The sequence below is a fragment of the Gossypium hirsutum genome, chromosome D12 (genome assembly GCF_007990345.1).
Source record: "Gossypium hirsutum isolate 1008001.06 chromosome D12, Gossypium_hirsutum_v2.1, whole genome shotgun sequence".
Taxonomy (NCBI): Eukaryota; Viridiplantae; Streptophyta; class Magnoliopsida; order Malvales; family Malvaceae; genus Gossypium; species Gossypium hirsutum.
In genome coordinates, this window is record NC_053448.1 from 27568218 (window position 1) to 27587640 (window position 19423).

The 19423-nt window shown below is 33.1% G+C and overlaps 1 protein-coding gene and 1 long non-coding RNA gene across 2 annotated transcripts; both read right to left on the reverse strand.

The window, feature by feature from the left end:
• Nucleotides 1-9483: 9483 nt before the first annotated feature.
• On the reverse strand, nucleotides 9484-11118 carry LOC107941660 (protein SHORT-ROOT). Its single transcript, XM_016875239.2, has one exon. It carries the CDS (start codon nucleotides 11014-11016, stop codon nucleotides 9646-9648), a length of 1371 nt encoding a protein of 456 aa, XP_016730728.2. The 5' UTR covers nucleotides 11017-11118; the 3' UTR covers nucleotides 9484-9645.
• A 3456-nt stretch (nucleotides 11119-14574) lies between these two features.
• Nucleotides 14575-16025, reverse strand: LOC107947455 (uncharacterized). The gene is made up of 2 exons (XR_001697126.2): nucleotides 15640-16025; nucleotides 14575-15534 (listed from the first exon to the last, which is right to left on the reverse strand). It is a non-coding gene; the product is annotated as an uncharacterized lncRNA (long non-coding RNA).
• Between the last annotated feature and the right edge of the window lie 3398 nt (nucleotides 16026-19423).

Here is a 19423-nt window from a genome sequence, read left to right on the forward strand (position 1 = left end):
AAAAGAAAAGAAAGAAAGAAAAATAATTGAAGAATAAGGGGAAAAAGGAGAAAATGAGATAGTAGGGAGAAAAAGGTATGATAAATTTTTGTGGAAGGATTTGAAAAGTTAATCTCTCACTTTTTTGTAATAAAACTACCCATTAACTCCTAGAAAACATCCACATCAGATTTTTCCTAGAGTTTAAAACAAAAATAATTTGTTCACTTCTATACGCAGGGATTCAAACACAAGACCAAAGGATAAGCAAATGCCTTACCATTGAACCAGCAGGCTCATTCTTGTCATCAGTTGAATGAAAATAATATATAAGCTAGACGTTCAAAGATAGGGGTTGGAATAAAAATAACAAAAATTCAAAGGAAATATTTGAAACAAAACCTCACAAACACAAGCACAACACCTATCCACTGAACCAGATTAACTCACTTGACATAATTTCACAATCCTAATTTCTTCTAACCTTATTTTCGGGATGTGACAACTCACACCTCCTTAAAATATTTCGTCCTCGAAATTCCCGCTGTCACACCACACACTTCACCACAAAATTTAAAATTTCTTATTCCCAATTGATCACTATACTATCGCTGTGCAACTCTGATTTCAATGCAAACCCAGACAATTTTCTACTAATAATACGATCCTAAAGCCTCAGAAACTCTAATAACAATCAAACACTTAATCAATACAGGGTATAATTCCAGATGAAACTTTATTGATACCAGATGCATCTCTATCCTCTTGATGCCTAGTTGTTCAAACCAATCCTTGATTCCCTCTCTGAGCTGACACTTGCATCTGACTAAAGGAATCTCGTGAAAAATCCCTGACACGATGCTCATTAGATCCAGATCTAAAACACACTCCCTCATTCCTCCAACACACCCGGATGATTCCTACCACAATAAGCACGAATTAAAATACACTTACAATTGCCTCAAGCCGTTGAGGCCTAACTATTTTGGCTCGTTTCCTAAATTTCATATTCAAGTCAACACGACCAAAGCTCTTTTTATTTCATACTTATTCATTTCCTTTTCCTCTTTCTCTAATCGATTAATCCCTTTTGCTAACTTAGTATCATTCGACCGAAGTCGCTCAGTCACATACCCTTAACTCACAGATATAGATTGGACCTTAACGGCCCTTTGTAGATCTCTAAACATATCCTAGTACATAACATCGTCTCCAACTTTCCGATTACCACCCTTAGAAATAGGAATCTCCACAGCATCGCTAATTTCGAAATTGGGCAAGCTACTCGGAAAAGAGGACACAGCGTGAGTCATTCGACAACGTCCGCCACGTCCTTGCACACCAAGATCACATATACAACAAAAACATTATCTTACTTTTCTATAGTTCAGAAGTCACAAGGTTGGGCTTAGGTTTATGTTTAAACCCTAAGTTTAAATTTTATTCGATATACTTATCTTAAGATAGAGATGTCTTATTTTATAGTTTCTAAATCTAATGGCTTTACTAAAGTACTAAAGTAAAAGTTACTAAAGTACAGTTAATTGAAGTATACATGCATACTTGGACTGATTTGGAAGGCTCAAATTCACATTTTATAACCAGACATAAAATATGTTATCAGAATTCCAAATTCTAAATTAAAACAATTTCATTTAAAAAATATTGGAACCCAAAAATTACAGCCCGAGTTTTACAACCTAGCTTTGATACCACTAAATGTAAAACCCCAAACCTAGCCCTATCGTTATGGCCGAATCATAAGAAGTTACTTAATCTCGTTTGAAAAACTAATTTTAAATCTAGCTTAGAAACTGTATGATCCAAAAATATTGTTCCCGGTAAAGCACTTACAAGTTCTTTATGAAATCAAGTACAAAATTCATTTCATTTTTGAAAATGCTTAATTTGATACTTATACTTTTACCAGAAATTTTTTTAGAGTTTTAGTTTTAAAATCTAAATTTTAGCTGGTTAACCCGTATGATATTTGCAGTTTTATGTTTGAAGATATCAAATATCGACGAACAAAGCAATGAAAAACAAAACCGAAAACAAAACCAAAACCAAAACCAAAACCAAGCCCAAAAATGGATTACAGACCCAAAAGTCCAAAAATATATAGTTACGAAAATCACCAAATTTTAATTATTTGAGAAAACAATCTAAGTTCCCGCACGCCGTCCAATCCTAAGTTGGAATTTAACCTGGAACCTATTAAACAAATGAATATCTAAAAGCCCAATGTGTGACTCGACCCACAAATATAATTTTATTTAACAAGCACATATGTAAACGTCATCACAAAATTTTTCTTATAATGTAGAAAATATCTCGAAATGTTGTATTACCAAAAAAATATATCAGATCCTTATGTCATATTTTCGGAACATAATTCGGATTGGAATATCATATTTTCATAAACATATATTAGACCAGATTGTCAAGTTTTCAGAAACACATATATCATATCAGATTAGAACAAATACATACACAAATCCTACCCCCATCCGCTTCAAACCAACTTCGCCCAACCAACCACACCAATTAGGACTATAAGATTCCATCCATCCAATCACACCAGGTCATGGTGGTATACCACTCAAAAAGGTACAGTTGAGCTGCCAAAGATGAAAATACAATAATACTACTTGAAGACACTTCCTCCAACATCATAACCCACCCCAATGCACATACAGAATCATAATATCATATGTTCATATTACATGGTTGAATCAAATAGCTTATCAGAACAGATAACAAAATACGTATAACACACATGGTTTACAAAATAGTCATGCTTAACTTACATACCTACTTATAGCAAATCATAATGCATTATTATACTTATCGAAACTTATTTAACATACCTCATACACTTACCCATGTTTGTTTACTAAAACTTATGCTTTTTTGAGCCTACATAATACCCACAAACCCAATTTCCAAGTCCTTTAATCGACCCCTAATTGAGCCTCAAAATTAACCTAAAAGGTCCACACTACCCAAAAACCTAGCTTATGTGGTCCAAACGGTCCATGTAATTTCACACGACTGTGTGCTCCACACGGCCTACAACATAGGCTACTAAATTACACACGGCCGTCTGCTCCACATGGTCTACCACACAGTCGTGTGTCGTAGCCTGTAGTTCAAATTTTGCTATTGTTTTTTTTTTATTTCTAGGTTTTGAAACTGTGTTTTGGGTTAAAGACATGCACTTGATTGTTATTTTGATTAACCACACAAACGAGCACTCTCGAATCCTACATATGACATTATATCACATCAATTAACAATCATAAATTAACCCAATACCAACACCAAAACTTGAATTTGATAAACACAACTTAGCAAAACCAGTCCTAAACTAATATACCAAACTTACCTGGCAAAACATCAACTTAACGTTGAAACTTAGTTCGATGGGGTACTGTCGTTAAACTTACATCCTTCCCCTAACCAAAGCACAAATGATTATCATTAATAGACTCAAAAATGCCAAAAATTCTTCTGATATATTCATAAAAACGATTAAAGCCCCTACCCTTCATATAGAAAAGAACACATTATTCTTACCATGAAAAGAAAGAAAATAAAAATCGTATATATTACCTATACTAAGACGAAAATAAGAATTTCCCCATTCAAAAATACGACAGAATAGAAACATTGTGATAATAGAGCAGTAGCAGAGGAATCATAATAAATAAAAATTCCACAAAATAAGAATTTTCTACGATTGTCTTTAGAGGAAAAAAAGAATGAAACAAAAGAGAAAGTAGAAGTGAAAAAACGTCAGGGAAGTAAATCAGAAAAAAAAATAAAAGAAAAGAAAAGAAGAAAAATAATTGAAGAATAAGGGGAAAGAAGAGAAAAATGGAGAGTAAGGGAGAAAAAGGGACAACAAATTTTTGTGGAGGGGTTTTAGGAGTTAATCCCTCACTTTTTTTTAATAAAACTACCACTAACTTTTGGCAAATATCCACATCAGATTTTTCTCAGAGTTTAAAATAAAAATAAATTTTCCATTTTACATACACAGGAATTCAAACACAAGACCAAAGGATAAACTAATGCCTTACCACAGAACTAGAAGGCTCATTCTTTTCATCATTTAGTGAAAATAATATATAAGTCAAACGTTCAAAGATAAGGGTTGTAATAAAAATAAAAAAATCAAAGGAAAGATTCGAACCCAAAACTTTTCATACACAAGCACAACACCTATCCACTGAACAAGATTAACTCACTTGAAATAATTTCACAATATTAATTTCTTCTAATCCAGTTTTCAGGATGTGACACATCTTCAACATTTAGGTTAACACTATGCATATGGGTTGGAGGTGCATATGCCTTAAAATTTGGATAGATTCCTACAACATTGCCCAAACCTTCACCATTGGAACCACCATCTTCTGGTTCAATAGGAATTGACTTTGGTTCATAAATCAACGTAATTTTTGAACCATCCAGCCCGGACTCTCGGATCGGATTGTTATCCAATTTAGATTCCTCTTCGCTATCAACCCTAGTTGCATGTCCAAGGTTGGATGACCCTTCTCTAATGCAGGTTGTAGGGAGTACATCATCCCTTCTTGTGTACCTTTCATTACAACCAAAATCACTTATGAATTGCCCCCCGATGTAACTTGATGCATAACCATATAAGTATTTCCAACATAGGACATCAACCTTTGCAAGTTGAAATCAAAAGCACTAAAAGAATGTCGTATCGAGGTGTCGAAGTTGCAGTTATTGACAAACCTCAACTATTGGATGGACTTTGTGCCAAAGTTGAAATCGAGGGCTGAAACCGGTGAATATCCTCCCATTGTTAATTCTGGGATTTTATAATGGGAGCTTTGTAACAATGATATAACCCACTGCACAACTTTATGGTTGGACTTTCAACTTCATGTATCGTTCTGGCATTAACTAGAACTATTGTCAAACTTGGACCACCTTTATAGACATCGACAAACTCAACATATAACTCTAGTATAGATGATCCACTAGAGCAATGTGTCTTGAGAATTACCTCGATCACCATGTTGCCTCTAAGCTCACATATTTCACATCAAACAAGGTCCACTGACGCTAGATATCTATATTTGAAGCTCAAAATTTTCTCCGGCTTGAACTCCCCACTTTTCACCTAATTTTGGATCGAAGCTCCAGCAATTGTATGGTCTGGTCGAAAGCCAATTCCATTGTTTGGCCTGATGCAAAAACGACCGTAATTTTGATATTACAAATTTCACAATCGTAATAAATAACAGCTTTAACTCGTCGACTCATCTTCAAGACATGTTTAAAATGAAATCATTATGTAGAAAAGAAGAGTACTAATTATGCAATAAGAACACCCATGAAACTTACTTGATCTAATTTAGTGTGTTGGGTCGATTTTCAAAATTCAACTCTTTAACGTAAACAATCTTATCCTTACGCAAATCTCTTTATACCGACAGTCTACTTAAAATTTAGTTATGGAAGGTCTCAAAAGAACGAACGCTCGTTTTATACCAAATACTACCCCGAATATCAAACATAACTTCAAATGGTTCAAAAAGATTGGACATGACAAGTTTTAGTAGTTTTTTTTTTAAATGTCTTGTTAGAAGTGTTTAGATTAAAAATATATATAATATGTAGCATACGTATCTGAAATTATCATGAGATTTCTAATATGTCTGAAAAATTAGGATAAAGATTCTTGGGTTTTAGAAAGTTTTCATGTGTTAGGGTGGGGGTTAAAAAAGAGAGGGGGAAATGCATCCCACAGGACGCGTTTTCAGCTAAGGTGGTAGAAATATTCATTAAAAGCGTGCCCTGTAGAACGGGCTTTCATCCTACACGGCAGCCATGCCAACTAAAAAAATGTCCTTAGTAATTTTAGGTTTTTATTTTGTTTTAGTTTATTTTAAAAGACAACTTATTTTCTTATTCTTCCAAATCTTCATTATTAAGTATTTCAATATTTCCATTTCATTTCTTGTTTGCAATTGACGATATCTCAATCACTGTCAAAGGATTTCGCGATTTCGAGCGCATCAAGTTTATCAAACAAAGCAATTTCTATCCTTTTATCATTTTAATTTATTTGTGTGCTTGTGCATGATTAAATTGATTTTAGAAAATATGAAAGTTGTGTTCATGAGTGGCTTGATCCTTAAGGAGATTAATGAGAGAATGTAGGAGTGAAAACGAAAGAATTAGGGATTTCCAATAGAATTAGTTGGTATAAATTCATGCACTAGGATTGACGACTCTAGGAAGTAATCTAGGATAAATGAGGTCGAGAGATAAGTTTACCGAGTAAATCATGGATTATCCCGATTAGGAAAATGAGGTCAAGAGATAAGTGTGTATTGGTCAATTAGTTAAGTAGTAAAGGCCGAGAGGTAATACCGTTTAAGTACTAACTAATTCTCTAATGAAAGTCCAAGTTCCAAAGTTAATTACAACCATTGAAGCGAGTTACTCTTCTGTCTGTCAATTGAGAGATTTCTATTTGTTAACTTTGTTTTTAGTAGTTAGTTTTGGTAATTACTATTTAGATATGCTAGTGTAGATAATATATTTAGATTTAATTCAATCTCCCTTGGGTACAATCCTCGAAATACTTTCCTGTGTTTTGTTGTAACACTAACTTATATTATAATTTGACCTGTTCACTTGCAAATGCTACATTGATTTTATATTTTTTTGCACGATTTCGCACGTTTGGAGGCGGTCAACATCGTTCTAATTACTCAGTTGAACAACGAAGGTTTTCCAATTAGTGAAGCAACTTAGGAAGACAAGGAACATATCCTCACGTCTTTTCGTGAATGAAGTCAATGAGCAAGAAGGACCCATGGGTGTGGCTAGGCCCAATGATCAACAAGGACCAAGAAGTTTATAGGCAAGGATAAATTCTAGAAGATTTGATTATTTTTTGATGAATGCCATGTCAGATATAATTAAGTCAGCAAAGGGGTATTTGCACGAGAGTTAGGATCTGCTACTTAAAGGGGAGAAATAAGTTAGAATTGGTAATGAATTCCGTTATGCACTTGTTTGTTATTTTTCCTAATCTTGATTCTATTTCTTTCCTCATCTCTTTCTTTGAACATATCTAACGCAATTTATTCTTGTATTTCCATGAATTAAAGGCTTAGAAAATACAACCCATTTGTTCTTCATTTTGCTGCAATTACTTTCTGGTTTGCATTACTATTTGTTGCAGTTTCCCGCAATCCAACAAGGGAGATTCATAAAATAGGCGATTTGCATGTGTACATCATGGAAGCGTTTGATAGAGAAGATCCCAAAAGAGAAATCATTACGACGTAAGAAATGGGCAAATGAGAGATTTTATATGCCCTACAATTTAGAAAGTAGAATGAAGTTAGTGTCTTAGCATTCCAAAGGGACCGGAGAGGTCATCATTTGGAACAACATCAATCATACAAAATAGAGAAGGTTCTCAACTTATTGTCTGCAGAAATATTGAGGCGGATTCAAGGAACATGATAACAAGGGGAAAAGATGAACTAATCTTATTTGAGGAAAATCAATGGTGGGATGGAAGCTTAGAAATGGGCAACGTGTGCAGCTAAAGCCAATATATCCTTTGTCTGGCCTAGAGGTGCTCATGGGCCGGGTGGCCCGGCCCGGCCCGACGGCCCGCCCGAAACATGGGCTTGGACAAAAAACGAGGCATGTTTAGAAAACGGGCCGGGCCTCGGGTACCACTTTTTCGGCCCGGGCCGGCCCGGCCCAATATAATAAATATATTTATTTTTTAAAATTTTAAAATATTTTTTACATACTTTTTTAATTTTTTTTAATTTTAAAATATTTTTAAAATACTTTTTTTTAATTTTTTTAATTTTAAAATATTTTTAAAATACTTTTTAAAAATTTTTAAAATAAAAATGGGCCGGGCCGAGCTGGGCCCGGGCTTATGATTTTTTTCCCGGGCCGGGCCTGGGCAAAATCTTACTCCCATATTTTGGGCCGGGCCAAAATTTTTATGGGCCCGACCCGGCCCGGCCCATGAGCACCTCTAGTCTGGCCCTAGAAATCTCTTTTGCTTCGTTTTTTTTTTATTGTTTTTACAACTTATCTACGGATTTTGCTTGTAAAAGAAGAAAAAAGAATTGGGAAGAATGAAGTAGATTCAGATGGAACCCCCTAAATGGTAGTTCCCATTATACCAAATTTATTACTTTATTTTTTTTTCTCCTTTCTCCGTTTTCGTTTTCCTTTTTCTGTGTTTGTGGGCCAAATAGGGAGCAAAACATATGTATTATGTTATAGGCAAAACCAAAGCTTTCCCTTTCTGAAATAAATAAATAAACTGAGGATAAAAAAATTAACTTGAACTTATAATTAAAATAATAATATTTAGGCTAATTATTTTCAACGGCATGTGTATAGGATAATTTATTTTACCAGTTTCAAATTTTAAAGTTAATAAATTTATATGATATATCTAATTTATTAATAATATAATTAAAGGATTTACGTTGAATTGACTTCTACCCTCGAAATTAAATTACAATTCTTTCCTTTTCTTATATATAAATTTTTTTTAATCAAACCTGCTTTTTGTTATTAAAATCATTAATTTCCCTAAGCTGATATCACTCTTTTACACCAAATACCAACCCCATTTCATTTTTGGACATATATATTAACGATGATTTAAAATATTACTTAGCCTTGCTAATTATTTATTTAGGTCAATGCCAACCTTATGTTTAAATTAAGAAAATTGTTTCTACCCCAGATTCTTGACTAAAAATTGCAATGGGCTAATTTGAAGTGGCTCTAAAAGGACATCAAATCATTGCTCAACAAATTTATATTTAATAAGCACATTTTTTTTATTTATTTTGATTCATGATTGTATAATTTTGTATCTAATAATTATGTTTTAAATGTAACATGATACATTATGACAATTTGTATTTTTCTTCGTAATATTTTAACCTCACCTTATTCTTATCCATGTTTGAAAAGAAAGTAATTGGGAAAAGTTTCATGTCCCTTGAATTTGTTTTTTTGAATAAATTTATTTGAATCCATCGGTGATTAAAATTAGTTTGATTAAATTGAAAGAAGATGTGAAAGAATTTTAATTTTCTATTAACTAATTTAAAAAAAAATCGATTAATCAAGTTTGTTAAAATAATATGCAAATTAATCGAAAATATATTGAAATACTAGAAACAATAACCTTTCATTTAATAATACTATATTTTAAATACAATAAAATATTTTGACTTCCATTTTTTTTTTGTAAAATCTAAAATGTACAATATTGATGATCATATCTAATGTAACATTATGTTTAATGGTTTTTTTTTTTGAGAGAGAATGTTTAATGTTTGTTAGACTCTAGAAATTATAACTTAATAATTTAATATTTTATTGGATGATTTTATTTAAATTAAGAGCTTCAAATATAATAATTTGAATTTTCTTAAAAACAAATAATGATTTAAATAAAACTTTTAATTGCTAACTGAACTAAGAACCGTTCCAAAATGTATATTCAGTTCAATTTATAAAAATAAAATTATACAAATCGATTTTGTCTAATTCAGTTGGCAATTTTATATCCTCCCAGGCAAAAAGAAAAAAAAAAAGAAAAGCCTACCACAGTCATCAAGGCCGCCATGCACTAGCCCAAACCTCCGGCTGATCTTTCCAAGACAAGAATATTCCGGCGTCGGAACACTGTGTCATGGACCAACCTTCCTTGTACCTTCTCAACAAGGCGCGTACATCATCGCACACTTCATCACTCAAAACCAGGGGGTTAAACCCACTTCCATGGAACCGTCTTGACCATCGATTGGCCGGCTCTCGTCTCTCTACGGACTCGGATGGTGCACAAGCCACCAACTCAACTATGGCTCGACCAGCTGCACGTTCCAGCATCAATCTTTCATTGCTTGTTCTAGCGAAGCTCTCATCCAGGGCTTCAAAATAAACCCTAAACCATCTTAAACATTCTTGGAAACCCTTTACGAACTCCATCCCATCAACCCCTGCATCAAGATCAGCTTCTTCTTCCACAACCGTGATTATTCTTGGCTGCAGTTTCTTGAAATTCGATATCATCATATCTCTACGATTATCAACGGCTCTGATGGAATGCAACGTGCCAACGCAGTTGATGGCTAAGGCCTCATCTTCTTTTATATCAAGTTTTGATAAATCTAACTCACATAAATCACCGCCATGGTGTATTACGTTGAATTTGAAGGGAACTCCCATAAGCCTAGCGAACTTTTCCATTCGGTTTCCTATTTCTTTCATTATATCTTGGACTGAAGCTAAGCTTCCTGCTGCTGTTCCTGAAGTACTACTCCCTGGAACGCCACCGTTTTTGGTAGCAACGATTGTGGTCAGCTTCAAATGTGGGGTTTCATCGGTGCGGGTCGCTAGGGATTCAAGCAAGGTTGGCCATTGAGTGCAATAAGTGCTGCTTATATCAATTATATGTAATTTGCTTTCACCTTCGAAAGCTTCCATGATTGCACCATTACAAGCAACGTGACCAAAGGTAGTCCAGGGACTTACCTCTTGAAACTTCAATACCATCTTCCTTGTTGTCTCGAAACTACAGGTTTTCTCAGATACCGAGGCTAAGGTTCGATAGCAACGCTCACCAGAGTCGGTCATGCGGTTAAACGATGCTTGGAGAAAGTAAGAACCAAGCTTCTGGTCGGTGTCACCGTAAGGTGAACTAAGCTCGTTCAGCATCCACATGAGTTGCTGGAAACGTCCGCTGTTCCGATCTGCAATAGCAGTTGCTGCTTCCAGGAGGATATCGGTAGCCCACTTACCGGAGAAATCAAAGGTGAGGTCACGAGCAGGGGAGAAAGTGGAGAATTCAGAAGTTTCAAAGGCATGGTGTATGCTGGTGGGCGTAGTGGTGGTGGTGCCGGTGGCAGAAGGGTGGGGCTGAGGGTGCGGATAGTAAGGATAGTACTGTTTAGAAGAAGATGCAGAGAAATCTTCTTCATCCATGAAAAAGTTGAAGCATTCTTCGTGTGATATGAGACTCACAAGTTTAACCCATCTAATACCAAATAACAAGAGACCAACTGTAAACACAAATTTATGGTTTAAAATAAACAATTAACTTCTTAAAAATGTAAATAACGGTATGGGGTTAAATAGTATGTTTTAATTTATTACAAATGTGAACTAGAGCAGTCTCTAAAATAATATGTTTTAATTTGATTAAGAGATAATTGGACGGCTAAAACACATATTTTATTGGTTTTATTTTGATTTGTCAATTTTCAATTAATTTATTTAACAACAAATAACAGAATTTTAATTTTCAATAAATAAAGTTGAAAAAGAAAAAGAAGCTTATGTCACATTATAAGTGGTCAAAAAGTTTGCTCCACTTAAGTCCATGTCAATAAACTTTGTTGGGAGCTAGGGTCTTGGGGGATGTTTGAAGAGATAGGTGCGTAGAACAAGAGGGATATAGTGGAATAAAAGAAAGGATTAAAGAAAAAAAAAAGATCGGGAATCTAAAAAATGATACGTTTCTTTTTAGGTAATCGATGAGAAAAATGGAGCATGGACTAGCTGGCTGGTGCTTTAAGAATAGAATTTCTGTCTGACAAAAGATGAAAGAGAGATTCCAGTATTTTCATGGCGAGAAAGAGATTTTTAAAATATTATAACATATGATGTACATGAACATGATATAAAAATAATTCAAATATACTAAAAGATGAATATAAAATATAAATATAATAAATATCTTATAATCTTGTTAATATGAATTATTAATAATATTTAAGAATATATAATATATTAATTATATATGAAATATGATGAGTACGTGAATGGTTGGGTCTAGGTATTAGTGGGAGCAGGCAGGCGTGCGAAGAGGGTTGGAGAGAGATATTGGGAGAGTAAAGCTGCGGGCGTGCATCACCATCACCACACCCACTACTATTAACACAACAAGCCATTCTCAATCACATTGATTGCCTCCTAATCCCTCTCCATACTCTGCCACAATTCTTGTTACTGTTTCCTTTACTTTTACATTATCCCATACTCTATACCTTCAATTTGACATATAATAACGGCTATTATAAAAACTTCAAATAAATCAAACTAGATTAAATTAGTCTTGGATTATTAAAATGAATTTATTACAATGTAAATTTATTTCATAGATTAAGTTGATTCATTGAGTAATAGAGGGATTGATTTGATTTAATCCCTACAACAATCTTTCAAATATTTTAACTTATAATAACACTATCTTTTAAGAAATGCTAATTTAGAAAAATAGTTAAGAAGGAAGATGTTAAAATTTTGCTAAAAGTATTTACACTTGCTACATAAAAAATTTTATTCATAAGTGTTACCTGCTGTGGGGAATTAGTATATTGGAAGAAAACTCAAGTTCAAACCTTAAAGATGATATTATTTATTTGGCAACAAGGAACCAGAAAAGATTATTGTTCATGGATTGTGAAATGGACATGAATAATACCTTGGCCATACAAAAAAAAAACTCAATTACCATTGTGAGGCACATTGTATTTCTAAAGAAGAACTCAAGTTCAAGTCCTGAAGACGACATTGTTGGGAAGGATACCCATAAACATTGAAAGGAATAATCCTCATGAATCGTAAAATGGACATTAAGGATACCATGGTCATATAAAAAAAGTAGAAGAAAACCACACACTTATCCCCTAAGGTTTGATGAAAAATCCATTAACCCCTTAAACTTTATTTATTAAATAAATTTTAAATAAAAAATAACTTTATAATTGTAACACCTGTTATCCAAAAAACTAAAGTGATGAATAATACATTAGCACTGAACATTTTTTACAATATCAAATACTTACAATTCGGACCTTATCAAAGTCACATTACACTTTTTAAAACTTAGGCTAACAATAACGTTTAATTTCATTTCAAACTCGCTTTGAGCCCCTTTAGGCCCAACTAAAAATTTCGTTTATGTGTCTCAAGACATTGTCATATTATTGTAGATGTAATGCCCCAAAATTGTAGACTATTGTTTGTTAAATTCTGTCAATAGTTGCGAATTTGCTTTAGTGGCTAAGCGTTTTGTTTATGTGTCTTTGAGATTAGGGGTTCAGGTTCTGTTTTTAAAATTTTTTGTTATTCTTTTGATTCAACCCTTATTCTGGACTACTTGACTTAAGTTAAATTCCGTGTAAATTTGTATCAAGAATGAGCTTGTTGGTTCAATGGTTAAGTTTTTGTATTGCCTTTGTTCTTGTGTTCGAATCATTGCATAAGCGATGGGATATAATTTGTGCAGTGTGGTAGTTAGCTAGTTTTGGTTAAATTCACTTGTTAGTTTTTTTTCTTCTTTCTGTCCTCTTTCTTTTTTCTTTTCCTTTTACATTCCTTTCCTTATTCCCCATTTCTTTTTATTGTTTTCTTTTTCTTTGCATTTTCTTTTCACCTGTATTCGTGTAATCACCTTTGCTCTTATGCGTTGCTCATTGTCGGATCGTACTGTCATAAGGTTGATTGTAATTGTCAGAGGTAAGGTTCAAACGTTAGTTCGTTCGTTTGATTTGTGGTGAAATTGGGTTTCCCTTTTTGCTTGAAATTGAGTTTAATTTCTTTTGTTGTTGTGGTTACTTCGATACGTGTAGAAGAAGGCCGAGAGACATTTAACATTCATCCAGCTACCTAGTGTGAGGGATTGTTGTGATTCGTCGATAAGCGTTGGTTTGTTATGGAGTTTTCTATCAAAGTTTTCGACATAACTGGTTGATAGTGTTTTGATGTAAATTGTTTCGTTTAAATTGTTTAATTGGTTATTGGATGGTCGTTTTAGGTTCCAGTAATGGATTGTGTATTGACGATGGAATACTCAATTTTATTTAATGGGATCCGAGGTGAAAATTTCAGGCAATCAAGAGGTTTAAGATAAGGGGATCCTTTTAACCCATATTTTTTCTTATTTTGTTCATAAGGATTCTCTTCTTTATTAAAATTGGAAAAAAAATGAAGGACGTATCAAAAGGATTCAACTAGGAAGAAGTGATCTAACCCTAACCCACCATTTTTTTGCAAACAATATCATTTTATTCGGTAAGGCTAATTTGGAGGGAGAAAATGCAATAAAAGCAATAATTAATAAGTACGAAAGGGTGTCAGGCCAACTTATCAATTTTGATAAATCTTTGATTTATTTTAGTAATAACGTGCAACGCGAAGTCAAAGAACAAATTGGAGAATCCCTTAGAGTAAAAATCCGTACAACTCGAAAAAATATCTCAGTCTTCCAACTATGATTGGTAGATGAAAAAAGGAGGCGTTTGCAAATTTTAAAGGCACGTTTTTAAAGTGAATTGAAAACTAGAGTATAGGTATTTCTCACTTGGAGGTAAATAAGTTTTTATTAAGTCAATTTTACAAGCAATTCCAGTTTACACGATGCCGTGCTTTTTATTTCCCAGTACTTTATGTCGTGATCTTGAAAATATTATTATTAAGTTTTGGTGGAGAAACTTCAAAATGGGGAAAGGGATACACTGGTGCGATTGGCGAAGTATGTGCAAACCGAAAGCAAAAGTTGTTGATTTAATTAACAATGAACAGTCTACATGGAAAATGGAGGTCCTAGGAAAACTTTTTGACGAAGACCAAGTATGTAGAATCATGGCCATTCCAGTTGTTGGATTCGATATCAAGGATACCAGAGTATCGAGAGGTGATAACATAGGTGTGTACTCAGCTAAAAGTGGGTACAAATGGAAAAATAAAAAAGATACAACAATACTGCAAAGGGATATAATCCCTCCCCCAATGGACCTACAGACTCTGGAGCTTACATCTAGCAAGCAAGGTTAAAATTACATTCTGGAAAATAATAAACAATTACATGCCTACATTCAATAATTTACAAGCAAGAAATCTGTCAGTAACGAATATCTACCCACTATGCCGACTAATGGAGGAATCAGTGGCTCATGTTTTATGGGAATGCATGATTTCAAAAGATATCCTGTAAGGGGTATGGATTGATACTTCTTCCAACTCCCAAGGACAACAGTAGAAAATCTGGTTAGCAGAGATTTTTACCAACATGAATGAAGAACAAAGAAAATGCCTAGCAATATCCTTCTGGGCGATATGGCAGATAAGAAATAAGGTCCATCATCAAAGAGAAAAGTTAAACACATTCGGGGTAATAACATTTATTAAATCATATCAGGCAGAAAACAATATCATTAATATAGAAACTTCAACAGCTACTAGACAAATCAACAGTATGTGGGGTCCACCGAGAGCAGATATGATAAAATATAATTTTGATGCAGCATTTTGCGACAATACATTCAAGTCAATGATGGGAATATTGTTCAAGGACTATGAAGGTCATATATTGGTTGCATGTATTTACCACAACACCTTTATAGCATATGCCACCACGGCGGAGGCAAAAGCATGGCTTCAGGCAATTTCAGTGGCCGAGGAGCTAGGTTTTCGAAATCTGATAGTGCAAGGAGATTCCTTGACAGTAATAAAAAAAATTCGATCATTAGAAGTGGATAAATCGAGTATTGTGGTGATTATTCAAGAAATAAAATAAAGATGCCAGAGATTCGAAAACGTTACCTGCTCTTTCGTTGGACAAACGATGAACCAAGAGGTGCACGTGATGGCAGAAGAAGGGAAGAACTAGCCAAAAACAAGGGTATGGGTTAAGGAGGCCCCTGAAAGGGCAGAGTTAGCGGCTAAAAAGGACCAAAGTTTTTCGAATAGAGTTTGAAATGAGTCAGAAGAAATGAAAAACGGAAGATTCTGACAGTTTCTTTTTTCTACAAAAACTTCCATCGAGGACGCTAAAAGTACAGATCTTTCCAAGGTGGAACGATGGTGGTAGATGAAAGAGTGGATTTTCAAAGGAGAAACTGGTGGGGTTTTTTTTTTCTAAAAATTAAGATGTAGTCAATTTTTAGGGTTTGCTTCTTTTAGGTTGTTTCTTTGTTTCTTTTAGGACTGGAAATTGAGTAGGGTACAACTTTTGCATTAATTAGGAATTGCTCCACCAACTAACGGGTGTAGGAGAGTAGGACGAGTGGTACCCATGCAGAGATTGTATTTAATTTTTAAATTAATGACCTCCATATCTCATTCTCAAAATTTTTTCCTTAATAAATAAATATCAAATTTAAATATGAAGAGATAAAGTGAATATTCTTACAGTGTTTTATGCTAAATCTAAGACGTGACTTTTTCCATAAAGTTTGAATTCTAGATTTGCATAATGTCATAAAAGTGATGATGAATTTATAAGGGAAATATACCCTTTTGCCCTCTTTCTTTTCCTCCCCTCAGATTTGGCATGTTTATTAATTACCAACACTAATCAACACTATAGCTTATCCATTTCTCCCATCATCATCACTTCAATGTTATTACAAATCTAGAATGATTTTTTCTTCGTATAAAATTTAGAGGAGAAAAAAGTTATTTTACTCTTAGGTCAAGGTATATCATCAAATTTATAAAATATCAAAAGTAATGATTACATATCACGTATCAAATGAAATTATTAATACTATCAAGAGCATGCTACCCGAAGACAAAAGCAGAGTGCGCAATTTTTTCTCATTTATTTCTTTTATTATGTTTTACAAGCATATTAGTGGACTCAGTTTCCAATCCCACTGCTAAAGGCCTAAAGCCAGATAGTTATATAGGGTTCTCCATTTAAATTAAAATTCAAGTTTGCTTTTAATTTTAATTAAGTTTACTTACAGGAACATTGGAGTAATCTAAAATTTATAAAATAACTTTTATTTGTTTCATCCTCTAATTTTATAAAAAAATATTAATTTTTTGTTTCTTTTAATATTTAAATTTGTGTTATTTATCAAATCTCCTTAAAATAAATAGATAGATTAATATTTATTAACTTTGCTAACATAGCATACACGTGGATGCCACCTTAGCAATTAATTACCTTTTTTAAATATAAAAATTATAAAAAAGTTATTTAAGAAAATTATAAAAATTAAAATTATATAAAAAAGTTATTTAAGAAAATTATAAAAATTAAAATTATAAAAATATTTTTTATAAATTTAAATGTTGTAAAAATTAATTAATTGCTACGTATATGTTAAGTCAACAAAGTTAACAAATGTTAATTTATTCATCTATTTTAAGGTGATTTGACAAACAATATAAATTTAATAATTAAAAAAGATAAAAATTTAAATAAAAGGTTAAAATAATTTTTTTATAAAATTAGAAAACATAATATGCTTAAACTAGGAAATGTTTGATGGATTTGTGAGGTACACAGTTTTTTATTTTTTTAAGGAAAGGATGCTTCAAGACAGAAGCAATACAAAACCAGCAAAAAGCATTACAATGTACACAAACCTTTAAATCCGCGAAACATTTCGTCCACCGTTAAAACCTTTTTAGATGCCAAACAACATTTAATCACGCATACTTTTGCTTATGATATTATTCTAAAAGAATAAAGATGAAATGTCATGTGAGCCGTTTGATTTTAATTCAGCTAATTAATTTTTCAATAAGTTTAATTTCAGATTATGGCATTTGTGATCTTTTTACTTTCAAAGATCACTTTAATAACAAAAGAAGAATTACAAGGTTATAGTTTAATTCCAAAGCCAAAAAAGTTAGGCTTAAGGTTGATGCAAGAAGAATTAAGATGGGGAAATCAAATAAAGTACATATACCCAATCTAGAACTTATAGATAATATCGATTGTATATGCCGACTTGATTAAACTTTAGTTATGCAATTAATCTCTCCTTATTTTAAAATAGTTTTACTTTACAAGGCTTTACTTCTAAATTAAGACTTTGTTCACCAAATTTATGAGAAAGAAGCTGCTGACTTAATATCGGACACAAAGTACCAATTATTAAGCTTTAAGGACATTTCTTGTTTTTTTTTTTTTTCTGAAACAAAGAATACTAAGGAGAAAGTTGATAGGCTAAGAAGAAAGTTGAAGTTTGAGGGGGCTTGTTATGTGGAACCTGTTGGTTTGAGCGGGGGTTTAGTTTTTTGGTGGAGGGTGAATTGGCAGGCGAATATTTTAGATGAAGGAAAAAAATTGATTGATAGTATGGTGGTTAATATTAGTAGTGAGGAAGGATGTAGGATTTTCTGGATTTATGAGGCTCCTAATTTTGAAGAAAGAAAGAAGGGAAGGGAAATTAGTACTAGGAAAAGTGAGAATATGATAGGACCTTGGATGTGCATGGGGGGTTTGAATGATATTGTACATTTAAGGGAGAAATTGGGAGGTAGAGCTAAGGAAAAGAGGAAGTTGGAGCTTTTAGGAATATGATTTGTCGGTGTATCTTAATGAAATTAATTTCAGGGGTCATTTGTTCACATGGTTTAGTGTAAGAGAAAATGAGCTTACAAAAGAAAAATTGGATAGAGCCCTTATGAATATTGATTGGTTGGAATCTTATCCTAACATTCAGGGGATGAATTTGTCACTTTGTGGATTTTATCATGGTCCTATTGTTGTTGATTCTAATTACAAATATGGGAAATCTTCTAGGAGATTTAGATTTAAGGTTAGTTGGTTGTTACAAAAGGAGTGTAAAGAGACTATTAAGAAGAGTTAGGAGAATAGTGGAAGTGAGAGGTACAATAAGGGGGTGGTTTTTAAGTTGAGAAACTGTAGAAGACTCTTTTGGGAATGGTGCAAAAAAGAATAATATGAATACTAGTTGTCAGATTGATGAGTTGAAGAAGGAAATTGAGTTGATATTGGGTGATGAGAGTTTGGTAAAGGATGTGAATAGATTGGAATACTAAAAGCAAAATGGGAAAATAGGCTAAGAAAGAAGGGATTTATTGGGCTCAGAGGGTTAAGAAGATTTGGTTATCCTTGGGTGATAAGAATACAAGGTTCTTCCATCAATCTACCATTCAGAGGAGAAATAGAAACAAGATTCTTAGATTAAGGTGGATGAGAAGGATAGGAGGATTTGGCCTTTTAATATTGATGGGAAGTATTCTGTCAAGTCAAGATACATGGAACTTAAAAGGAAAAGATTGCACATAATTTTTTATAAGCATGTTTCTTTTCAAATTGATAAAACAATATGGAATTATATATGGAAGATGAACATTCCTAGTAAGGTAAAAATATTTCTTTGGAAATTTTTTGTTGATGCACTGGCTACTATTATCATTATCTAGAAAAGTGGCTATTTAAGATCTATCATGTATTGTGTTTGTGAGAAAATAGGAGAAACCATGGAACATGTTTTTTTAGGTATGATTGAGTGAGGGTGATTTGGTTTGAGGCTTGTGTGGGCCTTAAAGTGGAAAATGAACGTATTATATCTTGTTCAAAATGGTTTCAAGAAACTTTTGATCAGATAGATAAGAGTGG

Coding starts and splice junctions, on each gene's coding strand:
- LOC107941660 (XM_016875239.2), bottom strand. CDS start 11,016: ATGGATGAAGAAGATTTCTCTGCATCTTCTTCTAAACAGTACTATCCT.